Here is a 14,826-nt window from a genome sequence, read left to right on the forward strand (position 1 = left end):
AAGAGCAATACAGCAGTCGCAGCCTCTGGTGACATAGGAGGTGGATCAGAGATGAAAAGCAGCAAACATTACTGATGGCATTACTACTGCACCAGGTACTTTGCCGTCTTCGGGCCCCTGGGCCTCGTCGTGGTGCCGCCCCGGCTCTAGATGTACATTATAAGGACTATAATAATCAGGTGACTGAGTAAACAGCAGCTGCAATCTGCAGAGCGCTACGTACCCGTCCGTCCCGTCACATCCTGCAACAGAACAGAGACGTCAACAGTCAAAACCCGCCTGGACAGGAAGAGTAACAGAGCCACAAGCTCCCGCCATGTGCGGACCCCGCTGATTACCGTGAACGACCAACTCCGCAGACGCTGCGCTGCTCCCGCCACTGTTAGTCACCGAGCAGGTGTAGACCCCCGCGTCCACCTCGCACGCTCCGCCAATCTCCAGGTAGTACACCCCGGCCTTGTCGTACATGTTATACCGCTCTCCGCTCTGCAGCTGAACATCGCCCTGCACAGGAACAAAACAAGGTCGTAACGTAACTCCAGTCACCCCCAGAGCTGCGGTCACTATTCTTCTGTTACATCATGTCTTATCCTCCAGAGCTGCGGTCACTATTCTTCTGTTACATCATGTCTTATCCTCCAGTCACCTCCAGAGCTGCGGTCACTATTCTTCTGTTACATCATGTCTTATCCTCCAGAGCTGCGGACACTATTCTGCTGTTACATCGTGTCTTATCCTTCAGTCACCTCCAGAGCTGCAGTCACTATTCTTCTGTTACATCATGTCTTATCCTTCAGAGCTGCGGTCACTATTCTGCTGTTACATCGCGTCTTATCCTTCAGTCACCTCCAGAGCTGCAGTCACTATTCTGCTGTTATATCATGTCTTATCCTTCAGTCACCTCCAGAGCTGCAGCCACTATTCTGCTGTTACATCATGTCTTATCCTCCAGAGCTGCAGTCACTATTCTGCTGTTACATCATGTCTTATCCTCCAGAGCTGCAGTCACTATTCTGCTGTTACATCGTGTCTTATCCTTCAGTCACCTCCAGAGCTGCAGTCAGTATTCTGCTGTTACATTGTGTCTTATCCTCCAGTCACCTCCAGAGCTGCGGTCATTATTCTGCTGTTACATCATGTCTTATCCTTCAGTCACCTCCAGAGCTGCAGTCACTATTCTGCTGTTACATCATGTCTTATCCTCCAGTCACCCCCAGAGCTGCGGTCACTATTCTTCAGTTACATCGTGTCTTATCCTCCAGTCACCCCCAGAGCTGCGGTCACTATTCTTCTGTTACATCATGTCTTATCCTCCAGAGCTGCGGACACTATTCTGCTGTTACATCGTGTCTTATCCTTCAGTCACCTCCAGAGCAGCAGTCACTATTCTGCTGTTACATCGTGTCTTATCCTTCAGTCACCTCCAGAGCTGCAGTCACTATTCTGCTGTTACATCGTGTCTTATCCTTCAGTCACCTCCAGAGCAGCAGTCACTATTCTGCTGTTACATCGTGTCTTATCCTTCAGTTACCTTCAGAGCGGCAGTCACTATTCTGCTGTTACATCGTGTCTTATCCTTCAGTCACCTCCAGAGCTGCAGTCACTATTCTGCTGTTACATCGTGTCTTATCCTTCAGTCACCTCCAGAGCTGCAGTCACTATTCTGCTGTTACATCGGGTCTTATCCTTCAGTCACCTCCAGAGCTGCAGTCACTATTCTGCTGTTACATCGTGTCTTATCCTTCAGTCACCTCCAGAGCTGCAGTCACTATTCTGCTGTTACATAGTGTCTTATCCTTCAGTCACCTCCAGAGCTGCAGCCACTATTCTGCTGTTACATCATGTCTTAGCCTCCAGAGCTGCGGTCACTATTCTGCTGTTACATCATGTCTCCAGTCACACATTGCTCTGGTGAGTTGCATTCTGAGATGTACCATCATCTGATGTAGAAAATACTGACTTTCCCTGGATTATAGTACCTCAGCTAGGAGGTTAGGGGACGCCACAAGCTTGCTGACTGTTTACAATATCTAGCAGAATTATGACTGCAGCTCTGAAGCGTTATACAGAACGTACCTTCTGCATGTTGCACAGACAGGTTTGCTCTGCTGCGACTGGGACGTACACTGCACAAACTGAGACAGGAGGCCCAGACAAGGACCTTAGGGTCACAGCTATGGGGGGTGATGGGTGATTTTTGAAGGGGAGAATCCCATGAATTCTACATATAATCAGTTACATTGTGTCAGATGGGGAATTCACACCTTTAGGATTTGAGGGGTCTTCTGTTCGGTGAACTCATCTACAAAAATGTTCAGAGTAGTCAGAGCGCGGGTCACTCACCTTGCGCCATTTGGCGGTTGGTTGCGGACGCCCCGTTATCTTGAACATGAATCTTCCGGTCTGACCCTCTTTCACCACAACTCGAGTCGGTTTAGTCACAAATTTAGGAGGACTCTCTCCCCAAATACTTGGCCGGTTCTCTATCGCAGGGACAGCAAAAGGGCTACTGGAGAGAAATGAGATGTGAAAGCCAAGGGTTAAAGGTCCTCCCCTCCAGTCACCTCCAAAGCTGCACTGACTATTCTGCTGTTGCATCATGTCTTATCCTAGAGTCACCTCCAGAGCTGCTAAGAAATAACCTTTATTAATTTTCTATTATAAAGTGGTCAACATTTAAAGTTACTATAGCGGTCCCATATTATTCTTATATATAAGAGAGAGTTTCCTCACATTGGAACACCTCTTTAATCTGCTAAAGACATTCAACCATATATATATATATATATATATATATATATATATATATATATATATATATATATATATATATATATATATATATATATATATATATATATATATATATATATATATATATATACAGTACAGACCAAAAGTTTGGACACAACTTCTCATTTAAAGATTTTTCTGTATTTTCTTGACTATGAAAATTGTACATTCACACTGAAGGCATCAAAACTATGAATTACCACATGTGGAATTATATACTTAACAAAAAAGTGTGAAACAACTGAAAATATGTCTTATATTCTAGGGTCTTCACAGTAGCCCCCTTTTGCTTTGATGACTGCTTTGCACACTCTTTGCATTCTCTTGATGAGCTTCAGTCACCGGAAATGGTCTTCCAACAATCTTGAAGGAGTTCCCAGAGATGCTTAGCACTTGTTGGCCCTTTTGCCTTCACTCTGCGGTCCAGCTCACCCCAAACCATCTCGATTGGGTTCAGGTCTGGTGACTGTGGAGGCCAGGTCATCTGGCGTAGCCCCCCCATCACTCTCCTTCTTGGTCAAATAGCCCTTACACAGCCTGGAGGTGTTTGGGGTCATTGTCCTGTTGAAAAATAAATGATGGTCCAACTAAACGCAAACCGGATGGAATAGCATGCCGCTGCAAGATGCTGTGGTAGCCATGCTGGTTCAGTATGCCTTCAATTTTGAATAAATCCCCAACAGTGTCACCAGCAAAACACCACCACACCATCACACTTCCTCCTCCATGCTTCACGGTGGGAACCAGGCATGTAGAGTCCATCCGTTCACCTTTTCTGCGTCGCACAAAGACACGGTGGTTGGAACCAAAGATCTCAAATTTGGACTCATCAGACCAAAGCACAGATTTCCACTGGTCTAATGTCCATTCCTTGTGTTCTTTAGCCCAAACAAGTCTCTTCTGCTTGTTGCCTGTCCTTAGCAGTGGTTTCCTAGCAGCTATTTTACCATGAAGGCCTGCTGCACAAAGTCTCCTCTTAACAGTTGTTGTAGAGATGTGTCTGCTGCTAGAACTCTGTGTGGCATTGACCTGGTCTCTAATCTGAGCTGCTGTTAACCTGCGATTTCTGAGGCTGGTGACTCAGATAAACTTATCTTCAGAAGCAGAGGTGACTCTTGGTCTTCCTTTCCTGGGGCGGTCCTCATGTGAGCCAGTTTCTTTGTAGCGCTTGATGGTTTTTGCAACTGCACTTGGGGACACTTTCAAAGTTTGCCCAATTTTTCGGACTGACTGACCTTCATTTCTTAAAGTAATGATGGCCACTCGTTTTTCTTTACTTAGCTGCTTTTTTCTTGCCATAATACAAATTCTAACAGTCTATTCAGTAGGGCTATCAGCTGTGTATCTACCATACTTATGCACAACACAACTGATGGTCCCAACCCCATTTATAAGGAAAGAAACCCCACTTATTAAACCTGACAGGGCACACCTGTGAAGTGAAGACCATTTCTGGTGACTACCTCTTGAAGCTCATCAAGAAAATGCCAAGAGTGTTCAAAGCAGTCATCAAAGCAAAAGGTGGCTACTGTGAAGACCCTAGAATATAAGACATATTTTCAGTTGTTTCACACTTTTTTGTTAAGTATATAATTCCAAATGTGGTAATTCATAGTTTTGATGCCTTCAGTGTGAATGTACAATTTTCATAGTCATGAAAATACAGAAAAATCTTCAAATGAGAAGGTGTGTCCAAACTTTTGGTCTGTACTGTATATATATATATATATATACACATACAGTTATATGAAAAAGTTTGGGCACCCCTATTAATCTTAAGCTTAATGTTTTCTTATAATTGGTGTTTTTGCAGCAGCTATTTCAGCTTGATATATGTAATAACTGTTGGACACAGTAATGTTTCTGCCTTGAAATGAGGTTTATTGTACTAACAGAAAATGTGCAATCTGCATTCAAACAAAATTTGTCAGGTGCATAAGTATGGGCACCCTTATCATTTTCTTGTCTTAAATACTCCTACCTACTTTTTACTGACTTACTAAAGCACTTTTTCTGGTTTTGTAACCTCATTGAGCTTTGAACTTCATAGCCAGGTGTATGCAATCATGAGAAAAGATACTTAAAGTGGCCACTTGCAAGTTGTTCTCCTGTTTGAATCTCCTCTGAAGAGTGGCATCATGGGCTCCTCAAAACAACTGTCAAATGATCTGAAAACAAAGATTATTCAACATAGTTGTTCAGGGGAAGGATACAAAAAGCTGTCTCAGAGATTTAACCTGTCAGTTTCCACTGTGAGGAACATAGTAAGGAAATGGAAGCACACAGGGACAGTTCTTGTTAAGGCCAGAAGTGGCAGGCCAAGCAAAACATCAGAAAGGCAGAGAAGAAGAATGGTGAGATCAGTCAAGGACAATCCTCAGACCACCTCCAGAGAGCTGCAGCATCAACTTGCTGCAGATGGTGTCACTGTGCATCGGTCAACTATACTACGCACTTTGCAGAAGGAGAAGCTGTATGGGAGAGTGATGCGAAAGAAGCCGTTTCTGCAAGCACGCCACAAACAGAGTCGGCTGAGGTATGCAAAAGCACATTTGGAGAAGTCAATTTCTTTCTGGAAGAAGGTCCTGTGGACTGATGAAACAAAGATTGAGTTGTTTGGTCATACAAAAAGGCGTTATGCATGGCGGCAAAAAAACACAGCATTCCAAGAAAAACACTTGCTACCCACAGTAAAATTTGGTGGAGGTTCCATCATGCTTTGGGGCTGTGTGGCCAATGCCGGCACTGGGAATCTTGTTAAAGTTGAGGGACGCATGGATTCCACTCAGTATCAGCAGATTCTTGACAATAATGTTCAAGAATCAGTGACAAAGTTGAAGTTACGCAGGGGATGGATCTTTCAGCAAGACAATGATCCAAAACACTACTCCAAATCTACTCAGGCATTCATGCAGAGGAACAATTACAATGTTCTGGAATGGCCATCCCAGTCCCCAGACCTGAATATCATTGAACATCTGTGGGATCATTTGAAGAGGGCTGTCCATGCTCGGCGACCATCAAACTTACAGGAACTGGAATTGTTTTGTAAAGAGGAATGGTCAAAAATACCTTCATCCAGGATCCAGGAAATCATTAAAAGCTACAGGAAGCGACTAGAGGCAAAAGGAGGATCTACTAAATATTAATGTCACTTTTCTGGTGAGGTGCCCATACTTATGCACCTGTCAAATTTTGTTTGAATGCAGATTGCACATTTTCTGTTAGTACAATAAACCTCATTTCAAGGCAGAAACATTACTGTGTCCAACAGTTATTACATATATCAAACTGGAAGAGCTGCTGCAAAAACACCAATTATAAGAAAACATTAAGCTTAAGATTAATAGGGGTGCCCAAACTTTTTCATATAACTGTATATATATATATATATATATATATATATATATATATATATATATATATATATATATATATATATATATATATATATAGACAAAAGTAAACACATTCAGAAAGCGCTGCTTAGATGCACGGACTGCAGCCGGGATCTAGAGAGGACTATATATATATATATAAGGCTGAATGTCTGTAGCAGATTAAAGAGATGTTCCAATGTGAGGAAACTCTCTCTTATATATAAGAATAATATGGGACCGCTATAGTAACTTTAAATGTTCACCACTTTATAATAGAAAATTAATAAAAGTTATTTCTTAGCAGATTCCTGAAACAGAGTTTATTTACCCTCTGGGTAACCTGTTTCGAATTTAACTATTGATCTAACTATTCAGCTGTTACATCATGTATTATCCTCCAGTCACCTCCAGAGCTGCAGTCACTATTCAGCTGTTACATCATGTCTTATCCTCCAGTCACCTCCAGAGCTGCAGCCACTATTCAGCTGTTACATCATGTCTTATCCTCCAGTCACCTCCAGAGCTGCAGTCACTATTCTGCTGTTACATCCAGTCTTATCCTCCAGAGCTGCAGTCACTATTCTGCTGTTACATCCCGTCTTCTCCTCCAGAGCTGCAGTCACTATTCTGCTGTTACATCCTGTCTTCTCCTCCAGAGCTGCAGTCACTAATCTGCAGTTACATCCTGTCTTATCCTCCAGAGCTGCAGTCACTATTCTGCTGTTACATCCAGTCTTATCCTCCAGAGCTGCAGTCACTATTCTGCTTTTACATCCGGTCTTATCCTCCAGAGCTGCAGTCACTATTCTGCGGTTACATCCCGTCTTATCCTCCAGAGCTGCAGTCACTATTCTGCTGTTACATCGCGTCTTATCTTCCAGAGCTGCAGTCACTATTCTGCTTTTACATCCGGTCTTATCCTCCAGAGCTGCAGTCACTATTCTGCTGTTACATCGTGTCTTATCCTCCAGAGCTGCAGTCACTATTCTGCTTTTACATCCCGTCTTATCCTCCAGAGCTGCAGTCACTATTCTGCTGTTACATCCAGTCTTATCCTCCAGAGCTGCAGTCACTATTCTGCTTTTACATCCCGTCTTATCCTCCACAGCTGCAGTCACTATTCTGCTGTTACATCGTGTTTTATCCTCCAGAGCTGCAGTCACTATTCTGCTGTTACATTTTGTCTTATCCTCCAGAGCTGCAGTCACTATTCTGCTTTTACAGCCCGTCTTATCCTCCAGAGCTGCAGTCACTATTCTGCTGTTACATCGTGTTTTATCCTCCAGAGCTGCAGTCACTATTCTGCTGTTACATTGTGTCTTATCCTCCAGAGCTGCAGTCACTATTCTGCTGTTACATTGTGTCTTATCCTCCAGAGCTGCAGTCACTATTCTGCTGTTACATTGTGTCTTATCCTCCAGAGCTGAAGTCACTATTCTGCTGTTACATTGTGTCTTATCCTCCAGAGCTGCGGTCACTATTCTGCTGGTTACTTTGTGTCTTACTCTCCAGTATTTTGCCAGAAAGAACAATCATAGGGATAATGAACTGATGGAGAATAATAAAACACGACTATTTGTAGCGGATCTCGAGATTCTTCTGAGTAAATCTCCACCCGGAGTCATTGACTTATGAAACTGGGCTTTGAGAAAAGCGGAGTGACAACCAATATGGCTGCCATGCGAGTGCTCGTCACCCAGCTTTCCCACAACCCTGCGGTCACATAGGGATAGCCGGAGTGGACGTGACGCCCGGAGGGACTGTCGATCCCCGTGGGAGCTGTACTGGATATTTCACACCTTTCTTTAAAATCTAGGATTTGTATTTTCCTGGATTTCAGGGTAAATGTCTCTTTATTTAAAGTGACCTTTCCCTTATGTGCGGTCACCGCACCCGGCCAGGGTCGGCCCAGACTGTCAGCTCTTCTGGGCTCCTGTCTGTCCAGGTGGCAGTGCCAGGAAGGTTTATGTTGGTGACGTTCCAGCAGGACCGTATAGATTGTATAGGGCACAGTCAGCAGCCGTCCGCTCCCTGCACCCGTGTCTGACGGCGCGGACATCACAGCGACTACACGGCTGGTACTGATAACGGAGACAGGCTTCCATCAGAAGGTTAAACACGCGGCGGGCCAAGGGAAGCATGGCAGATCGGCTGCCCAGAACCAGTGCCGCCATCCTGCCGGCTCACCCCGCGCTCCGGCTGCCTCCGGGCAAACTGTACTTCACGGCCGAGCTACCTGCAAAAGAAGGACATAGATGGGGTGAGCGCCGCAGACACGGCCGGATCAGAGCCCGCATTACATCCTGCCGTGTCAGTAACATTTGATAGTCTGGAAACCCTGGTAATCCGGCAGGAGATAAGAACAGTCCCCATGACGGACTGATGGCAGCAGCGGCTGTCCTCCATCGTGGCAGGGTGATCGGGTCATACCGTGATGTCGCGCTTATCATGGATTCGTCCTTGTGGTGGATTGTACAATCCTCCCTTGTTCTGAGAGTGCGGACACAATAAGAACACTGTGCACCTGATGGGGGTTGTAGTTACTGATTCACCTGATCCTACGCTTGCACCTCTCCAGTTTCTGGAGCCATGCCGCAGTATCTTTGTGATGGCTGATTGCGGGCGTCTTACCCTCCACGGTGAGTTCTATGGTCACTTGTCGCACGCCCTCCTCATTGGAGGCCTCACACGTGTATTTGCCGCCATCGTCCACGGTGACGTCTTTAATGATGAGGCAGAAGGTTCCTCTCGCGCTCTGCTCCACGATGCACCGCTCCTCGCTCACAACCGGCTGTCCGCGCCTGTACCAAGTGACCCGAGGATCTGGACACCCGCCGACCTGAAACGAAAACAACCGGATCAGCGTCCGCACACCTCCATCGCTCAGAGGGATCGCCAGCAACAAATAAGGGTTAAATGTGTAGAGAATCCCATACAAGGGATCATAAGCCGTCTGGGTAGATCAGTGCTCAGGATCTCTGCTTGCTGGAAGCTCGTCTGCGGATCTGACTGCTCACACAGCGGCAGGGGACGGCACAGTCAGGCTGCGAGCCCACGATCTGTAATAGCAGCGTTCTGGACGCAGCTCACCTGCTCTGCGTCCAAACTGCTGCGTCCAAACCGCTGCATTCTACTTTACAAGCAGAGTGTTGGATTTATAGGAATCTCCTGCCCCCTGTGCTTCCGATTGATGCTGCGGAAACTCACCGGCGGCGCAGCTTTACGAGCCGCAGCATGTCAATTTCTGTTGCGGAGACGCTTGAATGTATAGGGTGCGGTGACTTTGCATGGATCAATGAACACAGCGGATTTACCTGCGCGATCGGATGCAGCGAAAGCAAGCTGCGTCCAAAGCGCTGCTGTAGCATGATCGTGGGCACACAGCCTTACAGTTCGGCTGGGCCGAGAATGACGCAGAATTAACACTTTCCTGTCTGCTGGGGTGATCTAATCTCCGATACTGCTGCCAGCTGCATTCTTCCTGGTGATGATATACAGAGATTGCCCTGTAGATGGCGCTCACTAACCATGTAACATGAGAGAGTGCATATTGTCTCTTCAGAGAGGAAGAAGACCAGAACTCTAGTGCCACCTACAGGAAGCAGCGATCCTACAAGTCAGCCTTATCACATGCCTTAAGATAAAAGCCAGAACCAGAAACTCCATTTGCAGACACTGTTTCAGGGTACTGCCCCTCGTCAGTGCAAAGTGTGAGTTCTGGTTTGGCTGGGTGAGGGGCAGTACCCCAAAACAGAGTGTCTGCAAATGGAGTTTCTGGTTCTCACTTATATCCGAAGTCATGTGATAACGCTCGTTAAAGGGTCACTATTGACTTTTAGGATTGCTACTACCTGTAGGTGGCACTAGAGTTCTGGTCCTCTTCCTCTCTGAAGAGACAATTTGCATATTTCCCAGAGGAGCATTGCGGCTTTAAAAGTCTCCTCACTGTGACATGCTTAACATGTCGCTCTCCGCAAGGAGAAATGTTACCTCTTAGATACGAGAGAGTGCAGCACACAAGACACAAAATGCTGAAAATCACAGGAGAAAAGGGGAAAAAAGGAGTCAGAACTGACAAATATCTCTGCGCAGGACGTCATTCCAGTGATTGTAGGTCATCACGGTGGACGCCATCAGGGCAGGAATTGTCACTTAAATTCAGACATTTTGGTTAAAGCATATTGGCAAATAGGTTCACAAGAAAAATAAAGTCTGTTTTCTCCATCTTCCATGACAGTAAATAGTGTCAGTGAGGTCGTCGTGCCCCACTGATCTCTCCTGATCCACTGTCTGGACCGATTTATCACCAACTTTATCAGTCAACTTTCATAAAACAGAATAAAGATACAACCGGGTGAAGAGAGCAAGAGAAGGGGAAACCATCCTGCAGCCTATGTACTATAACAGATAGAGAAGACATAGAGGATATACAGATAATACATAGAGGATAGACGGAGGAGAGGATAGACGGAGGAGAGGATAGAGGGAGGAGAGGATAGAGGGAGGAGAGGATAGAGGGAGGAGAGGATAGAGGGAGGAGAGGATAGAGGGAGGAGAGGATAGAGGGAGGAGAGGATAGAGGGAGGAGAGGATAGAGGGAGGAGAGGATAGAGGGAGGAGAGGATAGAGGGAGGAGAGGATAGAGGGAGGAGAGGATAGAGGGAGGAGAGGATAGAGGGAGGAGAGGATAGAGGGAGGAGAGGATAGAGGGAGGAGAGGATAGAGGGAGGAGAGGATAGAGGGAGGAGAGGATAGAGGGAGGAGAGGATAGAGGGAGGAGAGGATAGAGGGAGGAGAGGATAGACGGAGGAGAGGATAGACGGAGGAGAGGATAGACGGAGGAGAGGATAGACGGAGGAGAGGATAGACGGAGGAGAGGATAGACGGAGGAGAGGATAGACGGAGGAGAGGATAGACGGAGGAGAGGATAGACGGAGGAGAGGATAGACGGAGGAGAGGATAGAGGGAGGAGAGGATAGAGGGAGGAGAGGATAGACGGAGGAGAGGGTAGACGGAGGAGAGGATAGACGGAGGAGAGGGTAGACGGAGGAGAGGGTAGACGGAGGAGAGGATAGACGGAGGAGAGGATAGACAGAGGAGAAGATAGACAGAGGAGAAGATAGACAGAGGAGAAGATAGACAGAGGAGAAGATAGACAGAGGAGAAGATAGACAGAGGAGAAGATAGACAGAGGAGAAGATAGACAGAGGAGAAGATAGACAGAGGAGAAGATAGACAGAGGAGAAGATAGACAGAGGAGAAGATAGACAGAGGAGAAGATAGACAGAGGAGAAGATAGACGGAGGAGAAGATAGACGGAGGAGAAGATAGACGGAGGAGAAGATAGACGGAGGAGAAGATAGACGGAGGAGAAGATAGACGGAGGAGAAGATAGACGGAGGAGAGGATAGAGGGAGGAGAGGATAGAGGGAGGAGAGGATAGAGGGAGGAGAGGATAGAGGGAGGAGAGGATAGAGGGAGGAGAGGATAGAGGGAGGAGAGGATAGAGGGAGGAGAGGATAGAGGGAGGAGAGGATAGAGGGAGGAGAGGATAGAGGGAGGAGAGGATAGACAGAGGAGAGGATAGACAGAGGAGAAGATAGACAGAGGAGAAGATAGACAGAGGAGAAGATAGACAGAGGAGAAGATAGACAGAGGAGAAGATAGAGAGAGGAGAAGATAGAGAGAGGAGAAGATAGAGAGAGGAGAAGATAAGACAGAGGAGAAGATAAGACAGAGGAGAAGATAGACAGAGGAGAAGATAAGACAGAGGAGAAGATAAGACAGAGGAGAAGATAAGACAGAGGAGAAGATAAGACAGAGGAGAGGATAAGACAGAGGAGAGGATAAGACAGAGGAGAGGATAAGACAGAGGAGAGGATAAGACAGAGGAGAGGATAAGACAGAGGAGAGGATAAGACAGAGGAGAGGATAAGACGGAGGAGAAGATAGACGGAGGAGAAGATAGACGGAGGAGAGGATAGAGGGAGGAGAGGATAGAGGGAGGAGAGGATAGAGGGAGGAGAGGATAGAGGGAGGAGAGGATAGACAGAGGAGAAGATAGACAGAGGAGAAGATAGACAGAGGAGAAGATAGAGAGAGGAGAAGATAAGAGAGAGGAGAAGATAGAGAGAGGAGAAGATAGAGAGAGGAGAGGATAAGACAGAGGAGAGGATAAGACAGAGGAGAGGATAAGACAGAGGAGAGGATAAGACAGAGGAGAGGATAAGACAGAGGAGAGGATAGACAGAGGAGAGGATAGACAGAGGAGAGGATAGACAGAGGAGAGGATAGACAGAGGAGAAGATAGACAGAGGAGAAGATAGACAGAGGAGAAGATAGACAGAGGAGAAGATAGACAGAGGAGAAGATAGACAGAGGAGAAGATAGACAGAGGAGAGGATAGACAGAGGAGAAGATAGACAGAGGAGAGGATAGACAGAGGAGAGGATAGACAGAGGAGAGGATAGACAGAGGAGAGGATAGACAGAGGAGAGGATAGACAGAGGAGAGGATAGACAGAGGAGAGGATAGACAGAGGAGAGGATAGACAGAGGAGAGGATAGACAGAGGAGAGGATAGACAGAGGAGAGGATAGACAGAGGAGAAGACAGACAGAGGAGAAGACAGACAGAGGAGAAGACAGACAGAGGAGAAGACAGACAGAGGAGAAGACAGACAGAGGAGAAGACAGACAGAGGAGAAGACAGACAGAGGAGAAGACAGACAGAGGAGAAGACAGACAGAGGAGAAGACAGACAGAGGAGAAGACAGACAGAGGAGAAGACAGACAGAGGAGAAGACAGACAGAGGAGAAGACAGACAGAGGAGAAGACAGACAGAGGAGAAGACAGACAGAGGAGAGGATAGACAGAGGACAGGGTAGACAGAGGAGAGGATAGACAGAGGAGAAGACAGACAGAGGAGAAGACAGACAGAGGAGAGGATAGACAGAGGAGAGGATAGACAGAGGAGAGGATAGACAGAGGAGAGGATAGACAGAGGAGAAGACAGACAGAGGAGAAGACAGACAGAGGAGAAGACAGACAGAGGAGAAGACAGACAGAGGAGAAGACAGACAGAGGAGAAGACAGACAGAGGAGAGGATAGACAGAGGAGAGGATAGACAGAGGAGAGGATAGACAGAGGAGAGGATAGACAGAGGAGAGGATAGACAGAGGAGAGGATAGACAGAGGAGAGGATAGACAGAGGAGAGGATAGACAGAGGAGAGGATAGACAGAGGAGAGGATAGACAGAGGAGAGGATAGACAGAGGAGAAGACAGACAGAGAAGATAGACAGACAGAGAAGATATACAGAGGATATACAGATAATACATAGAAGATAAACAGATAATACATAGAGGATAAACAGATAATACATAGAGGATAGACAGAGAAGATGATAGACAGAGAAGACAGACAGACAAAATAGACAGAGAGAAAATAGACAGACACAGAAGATAGACAAAGAAAATAGACAGACAGAAGACAGACAGAGAAAATAGACAGAGAAGATAGACAGACAGAGAAGATAGACAGACAGAGAAGATAGACAGACAGAGAAGATAGACAGACAGAGAAGATAGACAGACAGAGAAGATAGACAGACAGAGAAGATAGACAGACAGAGAAGATAGACAGACAGAGGATATACAGATAATACATAGAAGATATACAGATAATACATAGAGGATAGACAGATAATACATAGAGGATAGACAGAGAAGAGGATAGACAGAGAAGATAGACAGAGGATATACAGATAATACATAGAAGATATACAGATAATACATAGAGGATAGACAGATAATACATAGAGGATAGACAGATAATACATAGAGGATAGACAGAGAAGAGGATAGACAAAGAAGACGATAGACAGAGAAGATGACAGACAGAGAAGATGATAGACAGAGAAGATGATAGACAGAGAAGATGATAGACAGAGAAGATGATAGACAGAGAAGATGATAGACAGAGGATACATAGAGAAGATAGACAGAGAATATAGACAGAAGATAGACAGAGGATACATAAAGGAAGACAGAGGATACATAAAGGAAAACAGAGGATACATACAGGATAGACAGAGGATACATACAGGATAGACAGAGGATACATAGAGGATATACAGAGGATACATAGAGGTTACACAGAGGATACATAGAGGATGTACAGAGGATACATAGAGGATATACAGAGGATACACAGAGAATATACAGAGGATACACAGAGGATACATAGAGGATACATAGAGGATATACAGATAATACATAGAGGATATACAGATAATACATAGAGGATATACAGAGGATACATAGAGGATATACAGAGGATACATAGAGGATATACAGAGGATACACAGAGGATATACAGATGATACATAGAAGATATACAGATAATACATAGAGGATATACAGAGGTTACATAGAGGATATACAGAGGATACACAGAGGATATACAGATGATACATAGAGGATATACAGAGGATACACAGAGGATACATAGAGGATATACAGATAATACATAGAGGATACACAGAGGATATACAAAGGATATACAGATAATACATAGACAACATACAGAGGCTATACAGATAATACATAGAGGATATACAGAGGATACAGATCTGTAAAGTATTATGAGGCAG

The 14,826-nt window shown here is 45.5% G+C and overlaps 1 protein-coding gene across 6 annotated transcripts in view; it reads right to left on the reverse strand.

Moving 5' to 3' along the window:
* MYLK (myosin light chain kinase) overlaps positions 1–14,826 on the reverse strand; it is a 471,929-nt gene that overhangs the window by 344,672 nt on the left and 112,431 nt on the right. For 5 of the 6 annotated variants that reach the window (XM_073647529.1, XM_073647531.1, XM_073647528.1 and 2 more), the window contains 5 exons: positions 8,805–9,012; positions 8,361–8,409; positions 2,344–2,509; positions 339–504; positions 224–242 (listed from right to left, as the gene is read on the reverse strand). In XM_073647529.1, the coding sequence (XP_073503630.1) occupies positions 224–242; positions 339–504; positions 2,344–2,509; positions 8,361–8,409; positions 8,805–9,012 (608 nt within the window). The remainder of the gene's footprint in view (positions 1–223; positions 243–338; positions 505–2,343; positions 2,510–8,360; positions 8,410–8,804; positions 9,013–14,826) is intronic. The other variant, XM_073647527.1, reaches the window with a different exon arrangement.

This window comes from Phyllobates terribilis, unplaced genomic scaffold (genome assembly GCF_046119375.1).
Source record: "Phyllobates terribilis strain yellow unplaced genomic scaffold, ASM4611937v1 Scaffold_9__5_contigs__length_417890890, whole genome shotgun sequence".
NCBI classification, from domain to species: domain Eukaryota; kingdom Metazoa; phylum Chordata; class Amphibia; order Anura; family Dendrobatidae; genus Phyllobates; species Phyllobates terribilis.